General features: G+C 39.0%; 1 protein-coding gene across 1 annotated transcript in view; it reads left to right on the top strand.

Moving 5' to 3' along the window:
- ATF7IP2 (activating transcription factor 7 interacting protein 2) overlaps nt 1-15,395 on the top strand; it is a 47,246-nt gene extending 31,851 nt beyond the window's left edge. The window contains exons 5-9 of the mRNA XM_035022482.1: nt 2,043-2,116; nt 3,237-3,307; nt 3,732-3,801; nt 13,700-13,785; nt 14,370-15,395. Coding sequence (XP_034878373.1) covers nt 2,043-2,116; nt 3,237-3,307; nt 3,732-3,801; nt 13,700-13,785; nt 14,370-14,783 — 715 coding nt within the window. The 3' untranslated portion in view covers nt 14,784-15,395. The remainder of the gene's footprint in view (nt 1-2,042; nt 2,117-3,236; nt 3,308-3,731; nt 3,802-13,699; nt 13,786-14,369) is intronic.
- Nucleotides 15,396-17,390: the final 1,995 nt, after the last annotated feature.

Consider the following 17,390-nt stretch of genomic DNA (forward strand, 5'->3'; position numbering starts at 1 on the left):
CCAGAATGTGGACACAACCAAAATGTCCTTCAGTAGGTGAATGGATAAATAAATCATTACATTCAGACAATGGACGTTACTAAAAAAGAAATGAGCCTTCAAGCTATGAAAAAACACAGAGGAAACTTAAATGCATATTACTAAATGAAAGAAGTTAGTCTGAGAAGGCTATATACTGTATGATTCTAACTACATGACATACTAGAAAAGGTGAAACAATGAAGACAGTAAAAAGATCAAATACTGCCAGGGGCTAATGAGGAGGGATGAATAGGCAGAGCTCAGGGATTTTTAGGGCAGTGAAACTATTCTGTATGATACTATAATGATGGATATGTATCATTATATATTTGTCAAAATGCGTGGAATGTATACCAGTAAGAGTGAACTCTATCGTACTATGGACTTTGATCATGATAATGATGTGTCAGTGTAGGTTTATCCTTTGTAATAAGCATACCACTGTGCTATAGAATTTTGGTGGGGAGGCGTGGCTGGGGAGGTTGGTTAGGGACAGTAAGTATATGGGAAAATTCATTATTAATGTCACTTCACCCAAATCATTCTTTACATTTAATGCACTCTCAGTCAAAATCCTGGCAGCCTTTTTTGTAGAAAGTAACAAGCTGATTGAAAACTTACGTGAAATGCAAAAGACTTAGAAGATGAAAGCAGTGTTAGAAGAACAAAGTTGGAAGACAGACACTAAGTTTAAGACTTCTATAAAGTTATAGTAATTAAGACAATGGTGTTGTCTTAGGATAAACCTATAAATTGGTGGCCAGATTAGAGACTATTATATATTGTCCATTGGTTTTCAACAGAGGCCAAGGTAATTTATTGGAGAAAAGACAGTCAGCAGCTGTTGCAGGAATAGCCAGAGGGGAAAAGTGAACCTCCCCTCTTACCTCACACCATATACAAAAATAATTTGAAATGCATCATAGACCTAAGTACAAAAGCTAAAAATTAAAAACATCTGTAAGAAAGTGGTATAACTATGCATAGCAATTTTATGGGCTCATTGAAATTTGTGTCAAGATCTTAAAGATTCTGATTTAAATATCAAACTCATGAAAGTGGAGTCAGGGTCAAATGGGAGCAATAACCGTAATGAGCGTCATTTACCCTCTCTCTTAGTTTAGTAAATGTGTGGTCAATATTTCTACTATAGTGATATAATGTAGAATCGTGGCAGGACTAATTTTTTTTTTTTTTAAGATTTTTATTTACTTATTTGACAGAGAGAGACATAGCGAGAGCAGGAACACAAGCAGGGGGAGTGGGAGAGGGAGAAGCAGGCTTCCCGCAGAGCAGGGAGCCCCATGTGGGACTCGATCCCAGGATCTTGGGATCATGACCTGAGCTGAAGGCAGACGCTTAACGACTGAGCCACCCAGGCGCCCCAGGACTAATTTTTTAATAGCCTTATTTGTCACAGTCCTATAGCTATTAAGAGTCAAAGTGTCTTACTGGGTTTTTTTCAGTTATACTTTTCATTTTCATCAAGGCAAGTATATGTACTTGCCTTGGTGACTTTTGTATATTTTGTACATTTATGTATATTGTATGCTTATAGGTTATATATTTGGATTCGTTGTAAATGGGTCTCTAGTAAGTTTTAAGGATCCATTATTGGACACTTTTGGTCATGTAACTGGCAACATATGGGTTTCTTGAGTATTTGGTGTTTTTTTTTTTTAAAGATTTTATTTATTTATTAGAGAGCGAGCGAGAGAGAAACAGCATGAGAGAGCAGAGGGTCAGAGGGAGAAGGAGGCTCCCTGCTGAGCCGGGAGCCCGATGTGGGACTCGATCCCAGGACCCTGGGATCATGACCTGAGCCAAAGGCAGTCGCTTAACCAACTGAGCCACCCAGGCGCCCGAGTATTTGGTTTTATCTCCAGTTCCCCACCACAATTGTTAGATTAAAATGTGTCAGTTATGAAATGGTAAGTCAGAAGAATTCTAACCATTGACTGCATGTTTCAGCCTGATAATGCATGTTTAGTTTATTTTTGTTTTTAATTTTATCATTTTAGTAACAGTGATGATGTTACGTTGGTTTCTGTGGAAAGTCCTAATTTGACAACTCCAATTACATCAAATCCAACAGGTATCTTAAGTTGATTAAAATATGATCTATGAAATTAGAAAGCCTCAAATCAGTATTTGCTTAAAATAGAGAATTGAATATTATCTTTCATTAAAATAAAAATTTTAATTCTTCTTTCAAGTGTTTTAATTTATATGTAATTGTATATTATAATTTAATAATATGATTAATATTATCTGAATAAATAAGTGATTCCTTCATATAATTGAGGTTTCTTTCTAACCTCGTGTTTATCAGTTTATGGCCTTTTGTTTGTTTACTGTGTTTAATGGATTTGTAAGGTACAAAACTACTTAACCTTTCAAATATTTCATTATTTTTCTGTGTTTGCTCTGGCCTGTGTTGGTGGTAGTGATTTGGTTTTGTCTGTCTTTTTGTTTTGTCTTAAGATTTAAAGTTTGGCTATTCTTTAGCATCTTTGATTTTTTTTTAACTTTTGGTTTTTTGAGAATACTTTGTTCCTCTTTAGAGTTTCTGTCTTATGAAAAAATCTTTACCCTCAGATTTCTAATAAAGTTCCTCTCTCTTAAAATGGCTATCTTGTTGGCCTATTAAGTCCTCATTCAAAATTTCCCATTTCCTTTTCATGTTTTACTATTTTAGAGTATTTGCCTCTTGATTTCAGAAAGCTTTGCCTTCACTTACAGAGCCACTCGATTGCTCCCAGGGCTCAGACTGTTAAGATTGTGAATCAGATATTTACAAGGGATATTAAGCATTTATCTGAGGTTTTCTCCTGGTTCTAGATAGAATGCTCCTCAGTCATCTCCAGAGTCTGGGTTAGAGATACTGTGAATAAAGAATATGTACATTTCCAAGTCTGTTTCCTCAAATGCCATATCAATTTACAGATTCATTTTCAAAAAAGAGTTACTAATATAGTTGTAAAGTTACAGAAGGACAAAATCTTTTGAATCCAAATTAGATTTTTTTTTTGTTTGAATTGGTTCCTTGGTCTTTGGAATAGGTAATGTCAATTGAATTACTTTTTTGTGATTATGTAATAAATGGTTAATGAGCATCCTCATTGTGTTTCAGCATTCATATGTTACAAAGTTCATAAATGTTTAATAGTTTACTAAATTTGTCAAATGTTGATATTTTAATAATTTTCTTCCAGATACTGGAAAAACTACATCAGGAAATTCTAACAATTCTAATAATTCACCTGGTGCTGAAACAGAAGTTACGGTAGGTAATAAATGTTGTCTCTGAATGTTGTTTATTTGAGTATGTTAGTTCTGTGAACTTTAGTGTCGCTACCTGGGGGGATGACTTAGTTTTGTCATTCATTCTTTGGGAGATTCTTTCTCTGTGAAATTAATGCCTGACTAGTTAGCATACCCAGGTTCCAGGCTAGCTTAAACATTAAAACAGTGACAAACATATTTCACAACCATACTTATTTACCACACTAACTCAGATTTTGCTTAGTCATATTCTCAGAAACCATATAGTATTTCATGAGCTTCTCTCTCCTAATAGAGTTAAACGGTAAGGACTTACAGAATATTCAGTCTCCAGCTTCTAAAAGGCAATTTAGAATCTGTGTTTTCTTTTTTTTAAATATTTTCTGCTATTGAGGCAAAATCTTAGTTTTTTAACAACTTTTCAGGCTGTAGAGAAGAAGAAATTTGATTCTGTGATTGATCTGACAAAAGAAGCCCTATCAAACTGCAGCACAGGTAAGAGATTTGTCTTTCCTTTTAAGAAAGAGGGAAGGTAGCAGTTCAGAAAGTATTTGACCCATTTATAAAGTTTTAGTGTGTTAGTGTGTGTGTGTGTATAGCTCTATGCAATTTTGTCATGTATAGATTCACGTAATGGTCACCACAATCAACTTGCACAACTATCCATGGGTGTTATATGATGATATAGTATGTGTCTTTCTGAGATTGACTTCTTTAACTTAGCATAATTCCCCCACAGGTCCTCAGAGTTGCATCAGTAGTATTGCTTTTTAGTGTTGAGTAGTATTCCATGGTGTCTATGTATAATAGTTTATGTGTTCACTCACTGAAAGATAGCTGGATTGTTTGGGGGCTATTATGAATCTCTTTTCTGGTACATACCTTTTTTCTTTATATCAATAGCACTGTGAGAGGGTACTAGGGCATAACATGAAAATGTAGAGGAAAGAACGACAACAGTGCCCTCTTTCTCAGATTTAAACAGGAAGAAGTAAAATATAGTCATCTGGGGCTAGTCATCAGTTATAGAGTTTCACCTCTTAATAACTGCACTTGAATGTTTTTGATACTTTTTTTTTTTTAAGATTTTTATTTATTTATTTGAGAGAGAGAGAGAATGAGAGACAGAGAGCACGAGAGCGAAGAGGGCAGAAGGGGAAGCAGACCCCCCGCTGAGCAGGGAGCCCGAAGTGGGACTCGATCCTGGGACTCCAGGATCATGACCTGAGCCAAAGGCAGCCGCCTAACCAACTGAGCCACCCAGGCGCCCTGTTTTTGATACTCTTGATAAAATCTTGGAATATCACTTATTAGCATTAGAAAATTATGTAATATTTAAAAATGGAGAGTAGCATAGGAAATATATAGCCAGTTCCTTCTCCCCTTTCAACTGTGGATCCAGACAAAGGTTAGAACCATGGGAATCTCCAGGTACCTCATGATAGAATTAAAAAACCCTTCAGTTTCCAGTTTCATGATGAAAATTAGAAGTATAAATTTGAGGGGTGGGGCGCCTGGGTGGCTCAGTCAGTTAAGCGTCTGCTCACAGCTCGAGTCATGATCCCAGGGTCCTGGGATCGAGCCCGGCTTCCGGCTCCCTGCTCTGTGGGGAGCCTGCTTCTCCCTCTCTCTCTGCCTGCCACTTCCCCTGCTTGTGCTCTCTCTGTCAAATAAATACATAAAATCTTAAAAATATATATATAAATTTGAAAAATGATTTGGGAATCTATAATAATTAGTTACTTTTTAACTAAGATTATTAAATCATTTCTAAACTATAGGGTACAAGATTTAAGATACAGTAAAATAAAAGGTATGAATACAGATTCATCAGTGCTTTCAAAAATAAAGCAGACCTCTAAGTTGTGGGGGCCTTCAGTTTGAAATCTAGCAGTTGGGACGGATAGATCATGCTAATTCATGCTGCTGACTCATGATAATGTGAGTCTGTTCATCTTGTAGAGTGTCCAGTTCTGAATAAAGGTATAGTTTGTCAGGTCAAACCTGGACTGTTTCCCATATTCCCAGGCTTAATGAACGGTATCACCAGCTCACCCAGTTTCCCAAGCTAGACATGAGTCGCTTTTGACTCTTGGATCTGCCTCATTCCACTGTGTAGTCAGTTTTCAAGGCCATCAGTTCTGTCTCCTGAAAAGCTAACGCATTCAATCCATATATTTCCTTATTTCAAAATTCCATCACCTTTAGCCTGCTCTACTGCCATAACTTAGTAACCAATGTTTCTACCCTAACTTACTGCTTCTAGTGAGTCTCCCAAGCTGCCACTAAAACACTACTTCCTGTATATAAACCTGGTTATGTTTTTGTTTTTAGGATAAAATCCAGACTCCTTAGAAAGATAGATAGAATCCTTACTGACTTAGACCCTGAAAACTTTTCTAGCTTATGTTCTACAAATCCCTTACCTGTGCCTTAATAGTTTCTCAATAGGTAATGCTTCTCCTCTCCTTACCACCTCTGCATGTGCAGTTCTCTTTGCTAGGAATGTTCTCCTCTCTCTGTCTCCGCAGGTGTGTCTGATGACCCCACCCTTCATTCTTTCATATTCACTCTAGACACTTAGGCTGGACTGTTCCTTTCAGGCTCCCCTTACCATTGGTATTTAGTGCACATCTGTATTGTAGCTATATTACATTGCTCTGTCATTGTTTCTTTACATATGTCTTCCTGAAAGGACTCAGTCCTTTTCAGTATCAGCGGCTTTATTAATCTGTAAGTTTCCATCCTTTTAGCACAACGCTTAGCACATAGTATACTTTTTCCAAAAAATATTGAATTAATGCAGATTTTCCACTAACAAGTTTTAAAGGAAATATAAGTTTACATACTGTGAATGGGAGTGTAAATCTTTCTGGGAGACCTTTTGTCAACATCAAAAACTTTACAAATATGTAAGCCTTTGACCCCAAAATTCTTTGAATAGTTACCTAAAGAAATTAAAATTAAGTATATAGGGAAGTATAAAAATGTTCATTACAGTGCTGTGTGTGAAAAATAAAACTTTGGAAATCCTTAAATTTCTAGAAATAAAGGATCAATTGCACAAATTAGATTTATATGATACAGCAGTATTCAGCCATTAAAAATAGTGTTGTAGAAGTATGTGTGTTGATGTAAATGTGTTAGTAATGTAACGAGAAAAAAGTCATAAATGTATATGGAGAGAGTAGGATGGAGTAAAGGGCCCAGACTTAACTTTTCTGCCATGAACAACTACAAACTAAGTAAGATGTAATAAAAAAATTTTCAGATATTGCAGTATAGGACTACAGTCCCTGAGAGAAGGGAATGAATGAGATGAGCTGTACAGAGTGCCCAGCTTTCCTCCTAGACTGCGGTGCAGTAGAGGAACTCCCAAGCAGAGAATGGCTGTCTTGCTGAGGTGAGGAAACAGATTCATTCAGAGAGGTTGAGGCAACCGGAATGAAGGGAAAGAGTATAGTGTCAGAAGGAGGGAGCCACTCAGAGAAGGAGCTCCAGGAGGTTAGCATAGAGTCCTCTTCAGTTCTTGCTGAAGTATTAAGCCACACATCCATGGAGTAAAACCCCATAAATCTTGGCAAAGAATGACCAAGGAGCTTTATGCTCAGAGGTGGGAAATGTTTCAGTTCTGACCAGCTGTAGTGGCAGATTCTTACTGAACATCTGGGTATAAACTCATCTTAGAACAAAGGCAACTATAGCCTTACCCTAATAAAACCAAAAAACAAGCTTTGAAAGGATTGAGCTGAACTACATACAACTCGATAGCTTATCACACAGCCCACTGTGTTCTGTTAAAAGAAGAGAATGGAATTCAACACACAACCATTTAAAATTTATAATATCCATCATCCAATTTAAAAAAATCACTAGAGATACAGAGAACAAAAAATGGAATCCATAACCAGGAGAAAAATCAGTCAAGAGAAACAAACTTAGAAATGACAGAGATGACAGAATTAACAGACAAGGACTTTGAAAGAGCTGAAAGAAATATGCTCAAAAGGGCACCCAGCTGGTTCAGTCAGTAAAGCATGCAACTCTTGATCTTGAGGTTGTGAGTTCGAGCCCTGCATTGGGGGCAGAGATTACATAAATAAAATCTAAGAATTAAAAAAAAAAGAAATATGCTCAAAGATAAAAAGTGAACAGGAACAAAATAGAAATAAAAGATACAAAATAGAACCAAATTTAAAAAAAGAAAATACTTAAAGTTCCATGGATGGAATATAATCAGCATATTAGACAATGAAGAAGGAAAACAAATTGGTAAACTGGAAGAAATAGTACCTGACCAAATAGTTTGGAAAGAAACTATCCAAATTAAAGAAGGATTTAAAAGAGAAAAGGAAAAAGGCTGGAAAAAAGGAATCAGACTTTTAATGAACTGTGGGATAACATCAAGTGGTCCAACATACACATGTGGTCAGAAGTCTTCTAAATTTAATGAAAAGTACAAACCTACATAATTAAGAACTTCAGTAAATTCCAAGCAGGATAAATACAAAGAAAACCGTAGCAAGGTACATCGTAATCCATTTCTGAAAGCCAGTAATAAAAAGAAAAATCTTAAAAGCAAACAGAAAACAAAACAAAACATTTTTTTCAAGAAAAAAATGTTTTCATACCCTAAAATATAGAGAAGAACAAAGAATTCAGTTTTCTCAATTGGAACGATATAAACCAAATGAAAGTCAAAAGACATCACTGAAAGTCTAGGGTAAAAAAAAAAAAATCCTTAACCTAAAATTCTATATCCACCAAGTATCTTTCAAAAGTGAAAGCAAAATTAAGACTTTTTCATATAAAACTTGCTGTCGGCAAACCTTCATTATCAAAAATAGAGGCACCTGGGTGGTACAGTTGGTTGAGCATCCAACTCTTGGCTTCAGCTCAAGTCATGATCTCAGGATCGTGAGATAAGCCCTACGTGGGGCTCCGCGCTTGGCACAAGTCTGCTTGAGATTCTCTATCCCTCTCCCTCTGCCCCTCCCACTCATGCTCTCTCTCTCTATAGAATAAATAAATCTTCAAAAAATAAAGGAAGTTCTTCAAGCAAAATGAACATGATATCAGATGGAAAGTGGGTCTACATGAAGGAATATAACACCATATTGTAGAGCTTATAACATATAGAAGTTAACATATGACAGCAGTGCTGCGTAAGATGATCAGGGGAATGGACATATGCTGTCGTGAGGGTCTCACATTATATGACTAGTATGTTATTTGAAAACAGACTAATAAGTTATAAAAGATACATATGGTAATGCCTAGAGCAATAATTTTTTTAAGTGGAAGTCTAGCTAATACTAGTGAAGATAAAATGGGATTTTTTACATAATCCAAGGGAAGTCACAAGAAAATGCAAAGAACAAATGAGACTAATAGAGAACAAAAGACAAGATGGTAGATTTAAACTTTACCATATTGATAATTAGAATAAGCGGTCTAACATTAAAAAGCAGACATTGTTGGACTGGATAAAAAAAAAAAACAAGACCCACCTGCATGATAATTATATCATGCACTTTAAATATAAATATATGCATAGGTTAAAATTAAAAGGATGGAAGAAGACAACTAGGCAAAAGCATGCAAATACTAATCATGACAAAGCTGGAGTGACTGTGTTATTGTAAAAACACTTCAAAACAAGGAATATTACCAGAGATAAAGAAGACCGTTTCAAGTGGCCAACAGACACATGAAAAAATGCTCAGCATCACTCAGGATCAGGGGAGTACAAATCAAAACCACAGTGAGATACCATGTCACGCTGGTCAGAATAGCTAAAATTAACAAGTCAGGAAACAATAGATGTTGGTGAGGATGTAGAGAAAGGGGAACCCTCTTACACTGTTGATGGAAATGCAACCTGCTGCAGCCACTCTGGAAAAAAGTTAAAAATATAGCTACCCTACAACCCAGCAATTGCACTACAGGGTATTTATCCAAAGGAAACAAACATAGTGATTCGAAAGGGGCACGTGCCCACCAGTGTTCATAGCAGCAATGTCCACAATAGCCAAACTATGGAAAGAGCTCAGATATCTATCGACAGATGAATGGATAAAGAAGATGTGGTATATATATACAATGGAATATTACTCAGCCATCAGAAAGAATGAAATCTTGCCATTTGCAATGACATGGATGGAACTAGAGGGTATTATACTAAGTGAAATAAGTCAGTCAGAGAAAGACAAATACCATATGATTTCACTTTTATGTGGAATTTAAGAAATAAAAACATGAACATAGGAGAAGGGAAGGAAAAATAAAGTAAGAGGAAAATAGGGAGGCAAACCATAAGAGATGCTGAACTCTAGGAAACAAACTGAGGGTTGCTGGAGGGGAGGTGGGTGGGGGGAAGGGATAATTGGGTGATGGGCATTAAGGAGGGCACGTGATGTAATGAGCACTGGGTGTTATATACAACTGATGGATCACTAAATTCTACCTCTGAAATTAATTTTTTAAAAATTTCATAATGATAAAGTCATTTCATCAGGAAGATCCAAGGAAACCTACATGTGTATGCATGTAATTGTAAAATTTCAAAATTCCTGATGCAAAAACTGATAGGATGAAATGATAAATAGAAAAATAAACAATTATAATTGGAAGTTCTATCACTCCATTCTCAGTAATTCGTAGGGTATGCAGACAGAAACTCAAGTTATAAAACCTGAGCAACACTACCAACCCAACTTAACCTACTTGACATTTGTAGAGTGCTCAGTCCAAGCACAGTAGAGTACACATTCTCATTAAATGCATATGAAACAAGCAGTAAGATAGGTTGGGTTCTGGACTGCAAAACTAGAGAGAGAGAGAGAGAGAGAGAGAGAGAGAGAGAGAGAGAGAGTGTGTGTGTGTGTGTGTGTGTGTGTTTAGAGCACAAGCAAGCCAGTGATGGGGAAGGGCAAAAGGAAAGGAAGAGAATTTTCAGCACAGATCCTGATGCAGGGCTTGATCTCAGGACCCTGAGATCTCTGATACAGCAGAATTAAATTAGTAATCAGTAACAGAAATAGCTGGAAAATCCCCAGGTATTTGGAGGCTAAACACATTTCTAAATGACCTATGAGCCAAAGCAATCAAAAGGGAAACTTAAAAATATTTTTCACTGAATAAAAATGGAAACACAGCAACATTTGAGGGATGTAGATAAAGCAGTGCTTAGAGGGAAATGACTAGCATTATATGTTTATAGTAGAAAAAAACAAAAATCTAAAATTAACAATCTAAGCTTCTATCTTAAGATGCTAGGAAAAAAGAACAAATTAAACTCAAAGCAAGTAGATGACACTTTGCTATAGAAGATGTGGGGACGGCAGATAGGCACAAGAAAACATGATCCTCATCATCGTTGCTCACTAGGGAAATGAACACCATAATGAGACACCACAACATAGCTATCAGAATGGCTACAAATGAAAAGAACTGAAAATACACAAAGTGTTGGTAGGATGTGGAGAAAGCTGGAATTCTCATGCTTTGGTGGTAGGAATGTAAAATGGTAAAACCACTTTTGAAGTGGCTCAGCATTTCCTCAAAACATTAACTATACCCTTACCATAGGACACGGTCATTCCCGTCTTAGGTATTTACCCAAGAGAATTGAAAACCTGTATCTACACAGACTTCTACACCACTGTTTATGGCAACTTTATTCATAATGGCCCCAAACTGGAAACAGTACAAATGTCCATCAGCCAGTAAATGGATAAATTGGTTGTGGCATATCTGTACCGCTAAATATTACTCAACAATAAACATGAACACAATATGGGGTGCCTGGCTGGCTCTAGCGGGGGAACATGTGGCTCTTGGTCTCGGGGTCATGAGTTCCAGCCCCACAATGGGCATGGAGCTTACTTTAGAAAAATGAACAGGGGCGCCTGGGTGGCTCAATCGGTTAAGTGTCTGCCTTCGGCTCAGGTCATGACCAGGGTCCTGGGATCGAGTCCCGCATCAGGCTCCCTGCTCAGCGAGGAGCCTGCTTCTCCCTCTCCCTCTGCCTGCCACTCCCCCTGCTTGTACTCTGTCAAATAAATAAATAAAATCTTTAAAAAATAATAAAGAATGAACAAAATGTTTTTATGTGCAACAATATGGATGCATCTCAGAAACATTATGCTGGGCCAAAGAATTCTAAATACTGTATGATTTGATTTATATGAAATTCTAGAAAAGTCGAATCTAGTCTTTAGTGACAGTAGACCTGTGGTTTCACGGGGCCAGAGGTGAGAGAGATCCACCGAGGAGGAACACTGAAGGACTTGTGGGCTGATGAAAACATTCTGTATCTTGATTTTGGTGATGGTTTCACAGGGGTACATTTGTAGACAGATGAGGGTAAAAGCAGAGAGTGCTTATAAGGTGCTGGCGCTGAGGACACACAGGGTATAAACAGGAACTGGTTTGGGACCAAAGTCCTGTGTTGCCTCTTCTTATCATCCTCAAGTTGCATTTCTGTCTTTCCCTATTTTAAGGGCCAGCTGACTTACCACCTTGAGAGAAGCAGTGTTAGTTATAGGGGCTTCTGTTTGTTAGAATGTTTTGTGTGTCATTGACTGGAGGTTATCTGTGTCTGCTCTCCTGTGGTGATGAACCTGCCAGTTACGATCTCAAAGATCTAGCTCTAGTTAAGTAAACCAGTTGGAAAACCTGTTACAGACTCACTTAAAGTTAAAACCGGAAGATCATTACAACTCAAACAGGTTTTTTACCAGCAGTAAATAAACTGACTAATGAATTAACTTTGAAACACAATGCAGAATCTTGATTATCTTTGTGAGTCAGAAGAAAAATACAAATAAAAGAAATTTTGTTGGGGGAGATTCAGAATTATATTAAACAGTTATATCATTGCACACATAGTAGATCAAGATGGTTTTGATGCTTATTAGATGCATTCAGACTTGTGAAGTTTTTAGCTCCTTGGCCCTACTACTTTGCAACAGGAGGCCCCGTTTCTTACCACCACCCCAGGTAGCCCCTCCCCAGTTGTTTTCAGACCATTCTTATACCTACTTAAACCCTCTTCCTCTCCCTTAGCCCACATTTTCTCTTTTTCCCTTTCCTTTCTTCCCCTCATCATCTCTCTCTCTTCCATTCTCCTGTTTGGCCCTCCTCCCTCCCCTCTCCCCTCTCCCTTACCACAGTCCACAATTTAAAGTTGACCCTCAACAACGTGGGGGTTACGGACACCAACCCCACATGCAGTTGAAAATCTGCATATAACTATTAATTCCCCCAAAACTTAACTACTAACAGCCAACTGTTGACCAGAAACCTTACCAATAACCTAAACTGTCCATTAACATCTATTTTGTATGTTATACGTATTTTATACTGTTTTCTTACAATAAAGTAAGCTAGAGAAAAAATGTTCTTAATGAGGAAGAAAAAATAGATTTACAGTACTGTACCGCATTTAGTGAAAAACATCCATGTATAAGTGGACCCGCGCAGTTCAAGCCCCCATTGTTCAAGGTCAGCTGGATATCTGATTGCCTTGAGGCTAACACACCCTCAGCCGCAGAGATTCCTTTAACCCCCAGACTGCCTGATATTTAGTTTGAATCCCCAGGACTTGCATGTGTCACATATTTATACTGGATTGTAAATGGCTCTGTGTTTGCAAACATCCTATTGACCTAAGAGAGCATAAGGCACCTCTAAGAACGCTGAGCAAGGATCCCTCTCCCGTGTATAATTTTTCCTAGTTCCAGGTGACGTAATGACTTAAGTGTTTATCTTAAGAGGGCATGTTTGTCACATTGAAAGGAAATTCTCTATATTTGGTACCTTTGGGTCTTGAACTTTTTTTTTTTTTTTTAATATTTTATTTATTTGACAGAGAGAGACACAGCGAGAGAGGGAACACAAGCAGGGGGAGTGGGAGAGGGAGAAGCAGGCTTCCCGCAGAGCAGGGAGCCCGATGCGGGGCTCGATCCCAGGACCCTGAGATCATGACCTGAGCCGAAGGCAGATGCTTAACGACTGAGCCACCCAGGCGCCCCGAACTTTTTTTTTTTAAGATTTTATTTATTTATTTTGACAGAGCGAGCACACAAGCAGAGGGAGGGGTAGAGAGGGAGGGAGAAGCAGGCTCCCCGCTGAGCAAGGAAGGAGCCTGATACAGCACTTGATCCCAGGACCCTGGGATCATGACCTGAGCTGAAGGCAGACACTTCACGGACTGAGCCACCCAGGTGTCCTAGGTCTTGAACTTTTATCAAAAGTTTATCATCTTATTTTACAGTTTTATAATTTTAGTTTATATTTAATTACCACCTAAGATGTAAACTAGTTTTGCTTAAAGGCTATGGAATTGATTATTGCAGTTAAATTTTACTTCTCAAACCTGTGTTCACAGAAAGTTCAGCATCCTCTGTTGAGTCACCTACAAACGCTGCTTTGATCTCAAAAGAGACAACCCCAGTGGCACAAAATGCAGCCCAGGTATGGATCAGAAATGCTCTGTCAAAGGATATGCATTCTCAATTAAGTGGAAGTACCCATTGTACTTACACAGAAACATTGGGGTCACATTTCAGCTTGTACTTTTAAAAAATGTGGTATTGTGCATCTGCTTATTTATGGAATCAAAATAATTTAATTGACTTTCCCAGAAACTCTGGAGGTTAAATATATATATTTTTTTATCCAACAAAAGATTTTTAAGAGTAGTAGCCATTGTTGATGAAGGTGGAGGGAAATGGATGCTCTTGTACACTCACACTTTTCATGCAAATCAGCAAAATGTTTGGGGACACAATTTGGAAATGAGATGGAATATTTATCCAGAGTGTCTGGGACCTAATCCATTCTGGATTAGTGATATTCCAGAGTGTAGAAATCTTAATGCCAAAAGCAGCTTATGTTTAAAAAGACTGGATCCAGCCCCACATATTCCTGAAACATCCTTTTGTTCTTAAAATTTCGATAAATGGATCAAAGAACCGGAAGTTTATTTAGAACTGCAGTTGAGCACTTTAATCAAACCTGCCAGTCCAGCTTGCTAAACTTTATAAATGTCTTTCTAGGTTCTTGAGTCCTTCGAACACTTGCCACCTCTCCCAGAGCCACCACCACTACTACCTGAACTGGTAGACAAAATCCGAGATACACTTCCTCCCCAGAAGCCTGAACTCAAAGTGAAACGGGTGCTGAGACCCAGGGGCATTGCCCTGACTTGGAACATCACCAAAATCAATCCCAAGTGCGCTCCCGTGGAAAGCTATCACCTCTTCCTCTGCCATGAGAACCCTAACAATAAGTTGATTTGGAAGAAAATTGGAGAAATTAAAGCTTTGCCACTCCCAATGGCCTGTACTTTATCTCAATTTTTAGCTTCCAACAAATACTATTTTACTGTCCAATCAAAAGACATTTTTGGGCGATATGGACCATTTTGTGACATAAAATCTATCCCTGGGTTTTCTGAAAATCTTACCTAAAAGTCTTGAGTAATTCTATATTGTATGGCACTGTTTTTTTTCATATTTGAGTTGTTGGTTTACAATGTTCTCTAACACTGTTTGCCATCTTAAAGGGCCAGTTGAGATTGTGAACCCTTTGTATAGGGACAGTCCTCTTCCCTGTGTTCTAAGAGGCCTCTCGTTTCATGAATTTGTGATTTGCGTTCAGTAAGTACTCCAGCGGCTATGTTCTACAGCCTACACTCTGGCGGACCCGCGTCGCTGAGCAGCGCTGCGCACATGCCACTGCTGACTGGGGGCTGCTGCGCACTTCCATCCGGAGCCCTCGCGTGGAAGCCGCCACCGTTCCCTCTGCTGGCAATCCACGCTTGGTGGTCAGTGCAGGTCGGTGAAAAATCCGCTTTTTAGGAGGCTGGCTCATCCCGGGGGTGCATCTCACCAAGATCTTACGTAAATAAGTGTCTTCTCATTCTGTTCAAAATCTAAGGGCCATTAATTTGCCCGCTCCCTTATTTTTCTTTTTTGGCTATTCAGTTACTTGGGGAAAGAGTCTGGAGGTTTTCCCTAAATCTGTTTGTATATTTATATTTAGATATGTAATAAAATTAGTTAAACATTGTGTGCTATGTACACAAAACGTAGAGTCTCTCTTATAAAAGCATTATCCAACCCACTGTTTCTGCTCCAGAAAATAGAGTTGTCTGCCTTAGGCTTAAGGCTTTCATTTGTTGATTCTTTGGTGCTACTCTCTGTTCATCGCCCAGCTGCCATGGTTCCTCAGAGGAACCCTGAAGGACCCCGAGAGAGGAGTCCCGGGCACACCTGTCTGAGGGGCACAGAAGTGAAGCTGTGGCTAGCACAAGTCACCCAAGAAGCTCAACGAGCGGGCACACTGGATAAGCGTGAGTCAGGGCCCAGTGCGATGCTGAGAAAACAAACGTAACTATTAGTGTGAAGAACAGTCTGCCCGCCAGAGGCGTTCTTTCCTGGTACGTGATGAATGTTCAGTCCTAGACGCTCTGAGATTTCAAAAATTGAATGAGGAATGGTTTTCTTTGGCATTTTATGAATGTCTTCACATCTTTGGTCATATATAAAGTTTTATTTTTCAGTCTCCTGTGTCTTTTTTTTTTTAAGATTTTATTTATTTGACAGAGAAAGACACAGCGAGAGAGGGAACACAAGCAGGGGGAGTGGGAGAGGGAGAAGCAGGCTTCCAGCCGAGCAGGGAGCCCGATGCGGGGCTCGATCCCAGGACCCTGGGATCATGATCTGAGCCGAAGGCAGACGCTTAACAACTGCGCCACCCAGGCGCCCCTGTCTCCTGTGTCTTTACCTTCTAAAACATTACTACTGGAAAAGCCAGATTTGGAACTGAATTTGAGGAGATGAGCTGCCCTCTGTGAGACCCGGTTTCAGGCTCAGAGCAATGGTGAGCATCCTGCAGCACAGGACAGGGGCTTCATTTAGGGACCATTACACCCTTGGGGGGTTACGCAGACTAGACATTCATGTACAAGCCAAGCGAAGCCCAAAGGCTTGACACCATAAGCAAGATTTAGGTGTGCATCACCAAAGTGAAACTGCATCCCCAACCAGCACATCTTCTGGAATGTTGGTGGCTGCACAGGGCTTAAGCAAGAGCTTTCAAAATAACAGGAGGAGTGAGGAAGGCTGATAGTAAGCATCTTAGGGCTGGTGACTCAAGAAGCATTAATGTTTCTTGCCTTTTGGAAAGTGCAAGATTCTCAACTGTTATCCATGGCACCAGAAGAGACACAGCCTAAGGACAAGAAAGATCTAGTACACAGTACAGAGGGAAATGGATGCCCTGATTTTAGGCAGAAAGGGTGAAAGCAAAGAGATCTTCCTGTGCCTACTGTTTCTCAAGTGGCCTTCAGCTCAACACGATCCTTACGCCCGAGCAGCATATTTGGATTTCCTTCATGGATAGAAATACCAGGTAGTTGCATCTCTCCCCCGACAGAAATCTCCTACAAGGCCAAAAGATAGGAACTGATGGAATTGGATTTTAGGGCTGCATTATTGGCTTTTTTTTTAAATTCAATTTTACTCCACCCTCTGGATTTGTGGTAATGGGTAATATGTAAAAGTGTCAATCTCTGAATTTCTGTCACCTCAGCCTCTGTAAAGATTGCAGGAAGTTGATTCAATAAGGCTGATCTCAAGGGACACAGCTGTAGATGCTGTTACCAATCACTGGGGCAAGGACCCATGTCAAAGTTCTTTTCCTTTTTTCGATGGAGGGAAATAACGTCTGATCTGTGAAGATAATATTTCTATACTCAAGACTTACAGTTAAGACTATTTCCAACCCAATTCTATTCCCCTGGATTTGGGGGGAGTCTAGTGTGTGCAGTTGGACAGGTTGAATGGAATGGATTCAGGCAAGATAACACAAGAGGCAGAGGATACTTGATTTTTGCAATATAATAGAGTTTTAACTCTTTGGATGCAAGGGAATACTCAGTTTGGGGGAAGAAGCGATCTGTGCGACTGGTGTCCAGAGTGCCTTGAAGAAAGGGTACAGATACAGCACGGGGTGGAAGCCACACATGGGGGTAATTACTCAGGGTCATGGGGTATTTTCTGGCCTGTCTGCAA

The sequence above is a fragment of the Mirounga leonina genome, unplaced genomic scaffold (genome assembly GCF_011800145.1).
Source record: "Mirounga leonina isolate KUSES-001 unplaced genomic scaffold, KU_Mleo_1.0 Mir_175, whole genome shotgun sequence".
Classification (NCBI taxonomy): Eukaryota; Metazoa; Chordata; class Mammalia; order Carnivora; family Phocidae; genus Mirounga; species Mirounga leonina.